Source organism: Podarcis muralis, chromosome 7, assembly GCF_964188315.1.
Source record: "Podarcis muralis chromosome 7, rPodMur119.hap1.1, whole genome shotgun sequence".
Lineage (NCBI taxonomy): Eukaryota > Metazoa > Chordata > Lepidosauria > Squamata > Lacertidae > Podarcis > Podarcis muralis.
This window is the reverse complement of record NC_135661.1, coordinates 12,909,704-12,923,721: the sequence shown is the minus strand read 5'-3', so window position 1 is coordinate 12,923,721 and position 14,018 is coordinate 12,909,704. Positions and strand designations below refer to the sequence as shown.

The following is a 14,018-nucleotide window of genomic DNA, read 5'->3' as shown; positions in this document are numbered from 1 at the left end:
TATTTTGCCCATGCTTCATTTTCAAAATGCCCCAAATCAGTGGATTCAAATGACAAGGAAGGAGATTCCAACTAAACACTAGGAGGAACTTTCCAACAGTAAGAGCTGTTTGGCAGTGGAATTGACTACCTTGGAAGGTGGTGGGCTCCTTCTTTTAAACAGAGGTTGGGTGGCCATCTGCCAGGGATTCTTCAGCTGTAGTTCCTGCATTGCAGGGGTTTGGACTAGATGACCCTTGAGAGTCCCTTCCAATGCCTGGCAGCAGCTGCTCCTGGGTGGGGACCACAGGACCCTCCTGCTGTTGCTGGACTGCAGTTTGCATCCTCTGCTCATTGGCTGTGCTGACTGCGGCTGATGGGAGGTGTAGTCCAGCAACATGTTTCCCAACCTTGCCCTACTTGAGGGACCTCCTTGGCAGCTCTTAACTACTTCCTTGCTCTGGTGTCCACCCTGAGCATCCGAACGCTGCTTTCCAGTGCCACACACGGCTTGCTCTGTGCCACCTAAGCCAGCCCATTGCAAGGGCTGAAGGAAGTTTCAGTTGGTGTCCACATGTGGAAGTTCTGCCAACTAAATGCCTGCATCAGAACTGTCCCTTTGACTTGACAGAGATATATACTTCTTTTTTCTTTTTTAATTATTTTTCTCTCATGGCAAATAACAAATCAACAGATGTAAACAGAACAAAAAGGATTGGATGTTACATAGCACATTATGGTAAAAGGCAAAAGATTTATTCGATGTGAAGAGAAACCAGAGTATTATGGAAACCAAAAACCAGAGTATTATGGTACCAACAACCTTCCTGCATGGCTTAGTACTACCCTTTTGTTTTTCACAGGTAGGTGAAGTCTAGTCACTTCCATCAGCATACAAGGAGGTCTTGTGTTCATTTTGTTTTCTCCTTTATTAACCCCATCTCTTTGTCAGTTTGGAAAATTGGAGTTCATGCTGAATCCAAAGGGAATGCAGCCAGCATGCTTACAGAAGCACATCATTGCTTCACACAAGTGATAAATGCATTCCATGTAATCTAAAAGTCTGCTGCACCTGTCTTGCCATGCACAGATAATTTATTTCATAAAATTTGTACTGCACAACACTTTTGTAAAAATAAAAGAAGCAGTTTACAGCAGTATACAACAGCTTCTTGCCCATGTGCCACAACCCCTCAACAATTTTCTACTGCCAAGTGTCTTTATCAACATATTCATAACCAAGTTTCTACCACTGCAATGTTTGTACACAGGAGTGATTTAAAAAATGAAGCGATAAATCGCAAAAGGTCTTCACTTAAAAATAGGACTGCTGAAACAGAACCGTATTATGCTCCTGCTTAAAAAGCACATGTCTGGGAAGATCATTCTGTCATTCGGGTGACACAATCAAAAGGGCTCCCCTGCCTCTTGTCCCACCAACCCAACCTCCCATCAATGGTGGGCCCACCGAAAGTCAAGCTTATAGAAGAGGAGATTCTTGAGCTACTCTATCCCAGACAAAAGGCCAAGGCTAGCACCCTGAGTGTCAACACTGAAGTCTCCTCTTGATTAAAACAGGCCCAGTTCAAGTATCAAAAGCTAAAATAAGGCGCACACCAGGGAGAGCAGCAACCCATCTGAAGGGAGCCATTTATCTACCCTACAAAGTAGCAGCAGCAGTGTATGGAGGGCAAATATATGTGGTCTGGGGATTTAGATTTTCTACTGGGTGGAGTTCATCTTTGGCTTATGAGGACTCCGATATTAGCTGACTGATAAAAGTGACGTCAGTTTCTCCAGCAGACTCGTAAGCGTGATCGCTGGGGCTCTCCACTGAGTGGCAGTTGGCAAGACAGTCCTGGGCCACAGTCACACCGCTGGAAGATTTCAGGTCCCTGAGAGCCATCCTTCTGTCCTCGTCTGGAGCACACCTGGCCCTCCTTGAGAACAGGCTTGCAGATCTTGGCCCAGAAGTGGCGAGCGCAGCAGAGCCCCGCAGCACAGTCGGAGGTGCGGAGGCAACTCTCGCCCTCTTCAACTGCAGGGAAATGGTGCACAATTGAAATCCAACTGAGAGCTCTTAACCTGTGCAGCATGCATAGCCCAAGAGGACCATTGCCAGGCAGGGGTCAGCAAGGGAGGGCAGTTTCCAAGGCCCTGGGAGTGGCGAGATCTTCCCTAGGTGGATGGGTGGGCAAATAGGAGCAGCAGCAGCAGCAGGTACTGCCTCTACCTTCCTTACTTGCCCTTCTCCCTCAGCCCAGAGGATAAGACTGGCAAGGGTGAGAGACTAAAGGAACTTCTGGTGCTGCTGGCCCTGCCAAGCTATGCTCTCAAGTTCTATTTCCCTTAACCCTCCAGTCTAGCTTAACCGGAAAGACCACCTCCTTCCCCACAGACCGTCTTGGGTGCCGAGATAAGCACAGAGGGTCCTCTGGCTTGTTCCACTGGCCTCTGTGGCATGGTCCTGAGAGGGCTTCCTCTGTGGCAGCCCCAAGGTGTGGGACTCCCCACAGAGATGCACCAGGCACCTTCACTAGACAGCGTTCAGAAAATGTGCCTTAAGCACTTATTTACTTTTCCCACAACATGTATATTTTAGGAACCATCTTGTTTCTGTGATTGCAAGTTCTTTAAGCTGTTCTTAATATTGTGTTTTAATTGCTGTAACCTGCCCTGGGGTCTTGGAGAGAAAGGCAGGTAATAAATAGTAATAATACTCTTAATTTTGCTCTTTGGCCCACGCCTAGTTCTGGCTCGAGCATTCCTGCGTTGCTGGGAATTGGAATAGTTGACCCCCAGAGATCCCTTCTAACTCTACAAGTTACATGATTCTCTGCTAGTGCTCAGTATCTTGCATTGCAAGCCAGTGTGGTACAAGGCTCCCTGCACTGGATATAAGACTGGGGAGACCTGGCTTCAAGTCTCCACTCATTGGGTGACCCTAGGCCAGTCTCCTCCCTTAGCCTACCTCACCAGGTTTTGTGAGCATAAAGGCATCCGGAGCTGCTTGGAGGGGGAGGGAGGGCAGGATGAAACTCTGATAAGCAAGATTTGACAGGCCCACTTTCACTATACAGACCTTTTGCTGCCCTGGCCAGCTATGGAGAATGCAGAAATTCTGACCCAATGTCTTCGCTGACTGCAATAAATAGGCTCATCTTTCAGATTTTATATAGCCGACATGTCCAACAGGTCGATCGCGATCTACCTGTCGACCGCGGGGGTGTCCCAGGTCGATCACAGTAGTTTAGTATGTGATCTCCCTGTTACTCTCTAAAGTGATCGTGACACGCCCTGCCCTCAGCGCTATGTTCCCTCGCTGCTGGTGGCAGTGGCAGGGGGGTGCAGGGGGGGCCGGCCGCACCGGGCGCAACATCTGGGGTTAGGGCAAATCCATGGTTTAGGGGGCGCAAATCCACAGGTTAGGGGGCGCAAATCCACGGGTTAGGGGGCGCAAATTACTTGCCTTGCCCCGGGTGCTGACAACCCACGCTACGCCACTGGCTGGTGGTGCTGCTTCGATAGGTTTATTTTCGTGCATCGGTAGCAGAGTTTGATACATTAGGAGGTGAGCTGAGCGATTGATTTAATGCACTCCTCCTAAAACCAATGTTGCAAATCCTAAAAAAACTCAACAACTTTTCCTCCCCCCCCCAAAAAAAAAGCTCAACAACTACTGGCAATGACAATGGGTAGATCACAGCCAATCTTTTTATACTTTGAGTAGATCGCAGTCTCTTGGGAGTTTGACGTGCCTGGTTTATAGTTAAATAGAGATGCTAGGGAAGGCCAGAAATTAGGATTATCAAACCAACTTTAAGAAGGTAAACCATATCTAGCATCCCATACACACATCTGAAGTGTCACCTGATTTCCTTTGGCTGCAGGCAGGAGGCGGCAAGCACTGTACCCAAGGCCGACCCATCCCTATTCCTTGCTGCACAGCCGTTGCCACTTCTCCTTCTCTTACCTTTGTTGTTTGGTGTTTGAGTATTTCCTTTCTTCAAGACGTTGCTTGCTGGAACCAGGCACTGGACTGCGGCTTTTGAACTCAACCCAGCCTGTTTCTCACACTTCTTTTCTTCAACAAGAGTCGTCTTTTCAGTCTGACTGCACACTTCTGAGTGGAAAGAGAATAGTGATATATTTTTTAAGCTGTCATACCATGTCAGAACCCTGGTCCATCTGTTGTTGTTGTTTAGTCGTTTAGTTGTGTCCGACTCTTCGTGACCCCATGGACCAGAGGACGCCAGGCACCTCTGTCCTCCACTACTTCCCGCAGTTTGGTCAAACTCATGCTGGTAACCTCGAAAACACTATCCAACCATCTCGTCCTCTGTCACCCCCTTCTCCTTGTGCCCTCCATCTTTCCCAGCATCAGTGTCTTCTCCAGGGAGTCTTCTCTTCTCATGAGGTGGCCAAAGTCTTGGAGCCTCAGCTTCACAATCTGTCCTTCCAGTGAGCACTCAGGGCTGATTTCCTTAAGAATGGATGCGTTTGATCTTCTTGCAGTCCATGGGACTCTCAAGAGTCTCCTCCAGCACCATAATTCAAAAGAATCAATTCTTTGGCGATCAGCCTTCTTTATGGTCCAGCTCTCACTTCCATACAGCACTACTGGGAAAACCATGGCTTTAACTATACAGACCTTTGTTGGCAAGGTGACGTCTCTACTTCTCAAGATGCTATCTAGGCCTGTCATTGCCCTTCTCCCAAGAAGCAGGCATCTCTTAATTTCGTGGCTGCTGTCACCATCTGCAGTGAGCCCAAGAAAGTAAAATCTCTCACTGCCTCCATTTCTTCCCCTTCTATTTGCCAGGAGGTGATGGGACCAGTGGCCATGATCTTCGTTTTTTTGATGTTGAGCTTCAGACCATATTTTGCGCTCTCCTCTTTCACCCTCATTAAAAGGTTCTTTAATTCCTCCTCACTTTCTGTCCATCTAGCCTGGCATTATTCTACCTGCAACTGGCAGCTGCTCTTTTAAGGTCTCCCCTGCCATTTATACCCCACCTTTTCATCTATGGAGCTCAAGGTGGCTTACATGATTCTCCCCCTCCTCATTTCATCCCCCCCCCCCCCCGGTCAGGTGGCTTAGACTGAGAGTGAGTGACTGGCCCAACATCAACCAGTGAGCTTCATGCCCAAGTGGGGATTTGAATCCGGGTCTCTCCCAGGTCCTAGTCTGACACTCTGCTATACCACATTGGCTCTCGGACAAAAGGTCTTAGACAAAAGCCATTCCTGGTTCTGGGACTAAATCTGGTGCTCTGCAGGGGTTTTGGGCTACAATTCCCATCAACCCTGGCCAGTGCAGCCCCATCAAGCACAACATCATATAATCATGCTAGCTGGGGCTGATGGGAATTGTGGTCCAAAAAATCTGGAGGGCACCAAGTTCTGCTAGAGACTGGGCCTGCAATCTTGAGTCATTTGAGACAGATGGGACCAGAAATGCAAATGGATTCCAGTGCCTTCTGTTCTGTGTGGTTGCCTGCACATCTGCTCATGTCAATGTGTGTGTGATATGTTTATGAGTGATGTATAAATGGAATTTGTGTTAACCAATGGGTGCCAGCCCAACCATGATGTGTGGTGAAGCAAAATGTGTGGCACCTTCTGAGCAATTTCTGTGAAGTAACCATGAGTGTGGTATATTTTTCCTGGTACTGAGGAATGCTCCCTCTTGCCATTAGGCAGCAACAGGATCTAATTAGCTGTGGGTACACATTAAAAAACCACAGTATTTTTTGGTTTCCACAACCAGGACGAGCCACCTCTAAGAACCTTATGCCAACCACAAGATGTCAAGTTGTCCCTCTGATTTTGTGTTAAGTCATGCACCCTCAACAGCCATTTTGCAACTGGTACCCCAGATCTCTTAAAATCCAAAATGTGCCCATTGGTCCAAAAGGTTTGGCAACTCCTGGACTAGCTTAAGTTGGAATTGTAGGTTTCCCCCTCTTTATTAGGACACTGTACCCATTTCCCAACCATATCAAGCACAGCTTACCAATTCTTCATCACTGGTGCAGCTAAGCTTGGCTGTGGCCCTTCAAACCCTGTTGGGAGACAATGTCCATCATTCCCAACCTTTACTCATGCTTGGTTGGGACTGATGGTCCTGGAGCCCAACAACCTCTGGAGACCCACATTACGGCTATATAATGTGGTCGCGTGGAGCACCTCCGCTCTTGATGGGATGTTCTAACCTTAGACAATTGCCTCACTCATTGCCCCCACCCCCCGCAAGTGATTCTCCTGCTTGAGCCACCACAGGCCATCATGTACACTCCTTCCACCACCAGACTTTAGCAGTAATTAGTAGACGGACTTCTTACATTACAGGTTGCTCTGCAGATATTTCTCCCCTATTTTTCAGGTTCCATTCAAAAATAAAGCCAGTGTGGTGCAGTGGTTAGACTAGGACCTGGAAGACCTTGGCTATTATTCACTGCCCCTTAGCCTAATCTGCCTCACACTGTTGTTGTGGGGATTAAATGACTAGAGGTAGAACCACCTTCAGCTCCTTAGAGAAAATAAATAAATGCAATCAATAGTAGCATTATTTAGATTTCTGTCCCTTCCTCCCAAAGGAGCCCAACAATTTAGCAAAACAAGCGCAATTATGGATTAAATAAAAGCATATCTGTTATGTACTGAGTTGAATAGGATCCAAAAGGCAGCAGTCTGATTGGTTCTAGAACAATAGGATCCAAAAGGCAGCAGTCTGATTGGTCCTAGAACAATAGGATTCAGAATGCAGCAGTCTGATTGGTCCTAGAACAATGCAGCAGTATGATTGGTTGGCAGGAACTACCCAATCATGCTCCAGATAGAAGTCAATCCACAACCTGATTGGCTTACAGTAGAATTCCGGAATTAGCCAATCGTGTGCAGCCCATTGTGTAAATAATGTATATAAAGCAGATACTTTGAGGGGACATTCATTCATTCCTCCTCACCACTATGAGCTGAATAAAGAGCATGAAATCACTTTGCGACTCTGAGTATATTTCAATATCTAAATGTGGTTTTTAGCTAGGAAACAATGCAGGCAAGGAACATCTAGCATGCTCCTCCCCTAACATACTCCTCCCCCAGCCACTGCTTACCATTTATGCAGAGCATCCCTGGGCAGCACATGGTGTTGCGCTGGCACCTCCTCCGTAGCCCATGGCAAGCAGCGCAGAAGGGCAGCTCTTCCCAAGCCTTGTTGCAGAACTTCCCAGCTGGGCAGTCTTTGTCTGTGAAGCATTGGGCATTCTGTGGAGAAAGAGACGCAGTCATGTTAGGGGGAGAGAGAGAGAGAGAGAGAGAGATGGAGCTCTCCTCTGTTGGTGGAAAGAGAGAGGTCTGCTCCATAGCTTGTTTTCTCCTACACCCCACCCAAACAAGTCTGCTGCTTCATGTGCAGCTGAAGGAACTTGCAGTGTTGGAGAAAGGTGCAACTGCATGTCCAGTCTGCTTCCATGTGTGGAATTGGGGAGGGGTGCCACCTGGTCACCATGGCTCAGTTCTACCTCCCCTGCTGGAGGCAGCAAATGCCTCTGAGTAACAGTTGCTGAGCATCACGTGGGGGAAGAAGAAGAAGAAGAAGAAGAAAAAGAAGAAGAAGAAGAAGAGAAGAGTTTGGATTTGATATCCCGCTTTATCACTACCCAAAGGAGTCTCAAAGCGGCTAACAATCTCCTTTCCCTTCCTCCCCCACAACAACACTCTGTGAGGTGAGTGGGGCTGAGAGACTTCAGAGAAGTGTGACTGGCCCAAGGTCACCCAGCAGCTGCATGTGGAGGAGCGGGGAAACGAACCCAGTTCCCCAGATTACGAGACTACTGCTCTTAACCACTACACCACACTGGCAAGTCTGATGCTCTTGGGTCCTGCTTTCAGGGCATCTGGTTGGTCAACAGTGAAAGCAGGATGTTGGACTAGATGAGCCTTTGGCTTGATCCAGCCAGGCTATTCTGGTGTCCATCACAGGCAGCATAATGTGTAGTGCTGGCCCTCATTTTCAACTCAGGTGCTTCTTTCTGTGTGCATAGCAGAAGGCTTGCCTTTGGAAAGAACTCCTTGCTCCTTAGATCCTTCCATCCAAAAAGGCTCTAGAGCAAGATGTCGTGAGTTTAATCTGCAAGCTGGATTGAAGGGAAACAGCTCTAGCAGCATGGAGAGGTGATGGAATCCTGTCCAAGGAAAGGCTGGGCAACCCTACCGGGGGAGCGTTGGGCACAAGGAGTTCTGCCTCAGGGCTGTAGTTTAAAAGCGATGGAGGGGCTTCCAGCTCTTTGAAAGGGAAGCTAAGTTTCAGCTGCTCAAGTACCACTAGCAAAGTTTTCAGCCCAGACAAGATGTGGAGAATGAAAGCTGATGCCACCAATTTTCTCAGATTTTCCAGGGTGGGGAACTTGATCAGCCACAAGCTTACTGTACTCCCTACTTCCCCACCCTCTGCCCAGGCACTTTTTTGTGTTAGCAAGCACTAATTCAGGTATGAACCTTTGACCCTCCAAATGTTGCTGAATCCATCATCCCTGTGCTTGCTTGGGCTGATGGGAGTCACAGTTGAGGACAGTCTGGGTAAGAGGTTCCTCACACCTGCACTCATCTAGCAGCCAGCAGGAGCCCAAGATATACCACTGAAAGGTCCCTTCTACAAAAAGGAAGGGGCAGGAAACAGCAGTTGCATCATAACAGGCAATTTGCCAGAGCCACCAGAGTTTGGGGCTGCTCTCAGTCTACCACTGCATTCAATAAATCCACATCAGTTTCTAACTCCCTCAGTACCAGCCCAGTCTAGATTTTTCCGAGTCAGAAATATGTTCCACTAAACTTCCAGGTCAGCGTATGGAAGTTCTGACTGCAATGGTATTTCCTGCCAAACTTAACCTCATCCATATATTTTTTTAAAATGTTTTTTTTTTAATTGAAAAAATATTAACTAGTGGAATTGATGTTCAACTGCACAATTGTTTAGCTTACTAACTTCGTAAAAAAATGTATATTTACAAGATTGCAGGGATTATAGGGATGTATGGTGTCTTGATTTTTGTTAATTATATTACTTTTAATTGTGATGTTTGGCTTGCTTTTTAGTTGTTGAGCTTATTTTTTTTAGTTGCTGCTTTGTTAACTATGTTAGAGATTGTAATTGTTTCAGCGATCATTTGTTAATTATATGATTTATGCTGTATTTGTGATGTTCTAACTTGTTATTGTTATTTATTGTTTGTAAGCCACTTTGGGAGCCATTTGACTGAAAAGCAGCACAGAAATATAACAAATCAAATTAATCATTTCAGAACATAACAAATAGCAACAATTGTTCCGAAAAAGCATGCTTGGTTGCTCATTCAATGCACTTCTAAATTATATCATTTTTAATCATTTCTATAGAGGACCTCCCCCCCCAGCCCAAAACCAGTCTTCTATTGTCAGAGGATTACAGAACAGTGTGTTGGAAGTCTCCCAGAGTGGCTGGGGCAGCCTAGCCAGATGGGCAGAGTATATTTATTATTATTATTATTATTTCTTCCAATTTCTGGATGAGCAGATTTTGCAGCTGTCTGTAGCATCTGATATAGCCTGCAGAGTTTTCGAGTCCAGAGATAGTGAGTAACCTGTTCCTTATTATCCTGGAGCTCTTAATTGGCAAATGTTACTTGAAAAACAGCCCCCACCAAAGTGCTCACCTTTTTGGAGCTGGATACTTCAGCTGAGCCCCTGATGGTGTTGAAGTCAAGAACCATAGCAGTCAATGGGGAGCAGAGGCAAGTCATCCCAAGCAGAAACCTCACCTCCATTGCCAGCTCAGAGTATTGTCTATATTCCCTGGAAGACAGCAAAGCACCTTCTGCTCTCCTTCCTAGGGGAAAAGTCACTGAGCAACACACATCCTTCACCCCAGTATTTTGAACCTGTGGGTTGCTGCTTGTCAGAATAAGGCTCTGATTGCCTTTCGCACCTAAAGGAGTTAAGCATGCACCTTGGAGAGTTCAGCCTTATTTATAGCAGCATCTTCTCGCTTTTCCTTCCTCTCCAGACCCCCCAGACACTCCAAATCCCTTTGATCCCAACTTCAAAACAAAGTAGGAGGAGAGGAGGAAGGCAGCAGCCACCCTCCATCTCTTCCCAGCAATCCCTAATTGCAGCATATCAGAGTCATTTCAAAGGGCCAGAGGAAGAGACGGATGTAGGTATCAAAGGCACCTGCTGGTAATCACCTGTGTTTCCTGTGCTTTGTAATCCCCTTGTGAAAGTGGTTTCGTTCTGGGATCTGCTTTCACAGCTGACAGATGATTCATTTGGCCAGGCTGCCATACACCACATAATTAGCTCTGTTATGGTGAGGATATAAGAAAATGCTGCACACTTTGTGGTAGCTTGAAGCAGCTGTCCAGGCAGCACCTGCTGGAGCTGCAACAGCCTGACTTTGAAGGAAGCTCTCCTTCCTATTACATCTAACGCAACTGTTGTCCTAAACAAGAATTTAAATGCCATGTCCTACATCCCCCTGACCTTAGTATCAGCCATATCCTAGCAAACTGGTCCAGGGCGATTCCTCAGTGTCAGAAGCAAGCGAGTCACACATTTGGAAACAAACCTGTAGACAGGGGCAAGCCAAAGAAGTGAAAAATGAGAGGCTCTTCCAGGCAGCCTGTTTATTGAGCAAGATTAGGGAAGGGCTGAGGGACGCGGGTGGCGCTGTGGGTTAAACCACAGAGCTTCTTGGGCTTGCCGATCAGGTCGGCCGTTCAAATCCCCGCGATGGAGTGAGCTGCTGTTGCTCGGTCCATGCTCCTGCTAACCTAGCAGTTTGAAAGCACGTCAAAAGTGCAAGTAGATAAATAGGTACCCCTCCGGCGGGAAGGTAAAGCGCATTTCCGTGTGCTGCTCTGGTTCGCCAGAAGCAGCTTTGTCATGCTGGCCACATGACCCGGAAGCTGTCTGCGGACAAACGCCGGCTCCCTCGGCCTATAGAGTGAGATGAGCGCACAACCCCAGAGTCGGTCACGACTGGACCTAATGGTCAGGGGTCCCTTTACCTTTACCTAGGGAAGGGCTGCTTTGCATGCAGAAGGTCCCAGGTTCAACCCTAAGCAGGACCAGGAGAATCTCCTGCCTGAAATCTTGCAGAGCTGCTGTCAATCAGTGTTTACAATACTCCATCTTTATTGAGCAAGCATTCTGATTTTTTGGCAGGGAAATTATAGCCCAATGGACATTCATCTTAATTTGCTTGCATGGAGGTTATACATCTTTCCACTCATCAGTTGTTTATCTTACACCTTTTGTTCAATTTCTCTGCCATTTTCCCAACTGAAAAAAGGACTTTTAAAAGAAAGTGGATTTGTTGTGTCAGAAAGTCTTAATCTTATTTTTATTAACCTAAATTTCTGGTTTGCAGATGAACACCTCCCCCCCCCCCCAATACTGGCACACGAACTCTCATACCAATAACAAACTTACCGTATTTTTTGCTCTATAAGACTCACTTTTCCCCTCCTTAAAATTAAGGGGAAATGTGTGTGCGTCTTATGGAGCGAATGCAGGCTGTGCAGCTATCACAGAAGCCAGAACAGCAAGAGGGATTGCTACTTTCACTGTGCAGCGATCTCTCTTGCTGTTCTGGCTTCTGAGATTCAGAATATTTTTTTTTCTTGTTTTCCTCCTCCAAAAACTAGGTGCGTCTTGTGGTCTGGTGCGTCTTGTGGAGCGAAAAATACGGTAATTGGTCTCTAGGGTGCTACTGGAAGGAATTTTTTTATTTTGTTTCGACTACGGCAGACCAACACGGCTACCTACCTGTAACTATAAAGTGATAGGCAGTCCCAGTTCAAAACTCCAAGTTCAAATCTCACAAAGCTATAATTCTCTGGGAAGTGCCATTGATTTTTTTAAATCATTTTTTATTCAAAGTTTTCAACATAAAATGCAATAAAATATCACACTAATCTAGAAAAGAAAAATAAATAAAGAATAAAGAGAAGAGAAAGAAGAGATGAACAAAAGGAAATTACAAATCCTTTTATCAAAGTTAAATCTTGACCCTTATTTCGCACCCAGAAGAGTGAGCCTCTCAGTTCTCTCCTGGGAGCTTCCCCCTCTTCCCCCGGCCTCCCACCCTGGGAGACCCTCTCTGCTCTGCCCTTCATTCTCGGTCCATCACCTCCCTGTATCTTCCTTTAGCCAAGACAAAACAAAATGTAAATCTAGAGTTAATGAAAATAGAAAATCACAGAAAAGACAGAAAAAGAACTGAAGGGCTTCTAATTCTGTGTTCTGCCAATTATGTATGTAACAATTATATATTTCAGTCCCATTTCCTGTTGGCCATATTCCGTATCCTGGTTTAAAGGGAAAAGGAAAAGTCCTCCCCCCTCCCCCTTTTCAGATTCTTTTGCCAAGGCAGGCACCAAAATCTTGGGAGCTTTTTCTTTCTCTCTCAGCCTCTGTCATCTCCAGTTGCTTTTGTTCATAATTCCATTCACTTCTCCCAGAGGCACAACAGCATCCTTTGTCTGATCCAGTCCTCCAGGCAGCTGTGTGGATGTCCATTCCATTCCAACGTCTGCTGTGGTCCATTTTGCCTTTGTTGTTGTTGTTGTTTAGTCGTTTAGTCGTGTCCGACTCTTCGTGACCCCATGGATCAGAGCACGCCAGGCACCTCTGTCTTCCACTACCTCCCGCAGTTTGGTCAAACTCATGCTGGTAACCTCGAAAACACTATCCAACCATCTCGTCCTCTGTTGCCCCCTTCTCCTTGTGCCCTCCATCTTTCCCAGCATCAGTGTCTTCTCCAGGGAGTCTTCTCTTCTCATGAAGTGGCCAAAGTACTGGAGCCTCAGCTTCAGGATCTGTCCTTCCAGTGAGCACTCAGGGCTGATTTCCTTAAGAATGGATGCGTTTGATCTTCTTGCAGTCCATGGGACTCTCAAGACCTTTTCATTTTCAGTCAGTTCTGGATCAACACCTTTCCCACAGGTCCTGTGCATTCTTTTGTCTGATATTTCTCTGATCTAATCTTTAACATTTCACACAGCTCTTAAATCTTTCAGCTGTTTGTCTAGTAATTTTCGCTCAGCAGTGTTCAGCAGTGTTTTCACCATCTTGGGTTTTATTATTCTCCCCTTTGACCGTCTTTGCTTCCAGAAACATGCACCTGTTTCTTAAAATCAGCATTCCATTCTCACATAGGTTACCATTTAGCTTCATTTCAACATCCAACCCAGCACACAAATGGTGGAGAGTTACAGATGGTATAAATTTGTCCAACCCCCCTTGAATGCCATCTAAGCCAATAGTCATCCCATAGGTTGACCCTCAGTTCCCATAGTGGGAATTCTAACCCCTTACCTGAGTGGAAGCTCCTTAAATTCAACAGACTTACTTCTGAATGGACATGGTTAGGACTTCAGTTAAGACAATGTTTGAAGAAGTCCTTCCTCCCTTCTGTTCCAAGTCCAATTTCACTGGGTATTCCTGAATTCAAGTGCTATGAAGCAACTATTGCCATGGGATGCGCACAGCACAGACACCCACCACGCACAACAGGAATCATAGAATCATAGAGTTGGAAGAGACCACAAGGGCCACCGAGTCCAACTCCCTGCCAAGCAGGAAGCACCATCAGAGCACTCCTGACATATGGTTGTCAAGCCTCTGCTTAAAGACCTCCAAAGACGGAGACTCCACCACACTCCTTGGCAGCAAATTCCACTGTCGAACAGCTCTTACTGTCAGGAAGTTCTTCCTAATGTTTAGGTGGAATCTTCTTTCTTGTAGTTTGGATCCATTGCTCCGTGTCCGCTTCTCTGGAGCAGCAGAAAACAACCTTTCTCCCTCCTCTATGTGACATCCTTTTATATATTTGAACATGGCTATCATATCACCCCTTAACCTCCTCTTCTCCAGGCTAAACATGCCCAGCTCCCTTAGCCGTATAAGGAAAGGTATAAGCCACTAGTAGGAACCACACATGGAGTCAGAGTATCCACGGGGATGGTAGCCACGAGCCGAGCCACCCGTCCTGAGGCC

General features: G+C 46.5%; 1 protein-coding gene across 1 annotated transcript; it reads right to left on the bottom strand.

The window, feature by feature from the left end:
* Positions 1-712: 712 nt before the first annotated feature.
* Positions 713-10,557, bottom strand: DKK4 (dickkopf Wnt signaling pathway inhibitor 4). Its single transcript, XM_028741143.2, has 4 exons — positions 9,674-10,557; positions 7,097-7,247; positions 3,952-4,101; positions 713-2,016 (listed from the first exon to the last, which is right to left on the bottom strand). Exons 1-4 carry the CDS (start codon positions 9,782-9,784, stop codon positions 1,766-1,768), a joined length of 663 nt encoding a protein of 220 aa, XP_028596976.2. The 5' UTR covers positions 9,785-10,557; the 3' UTR covers positions 713-1,765.
* Between the last annotated feature and the right edge of the window lie 3,461 nt (positions 10,558-14,018).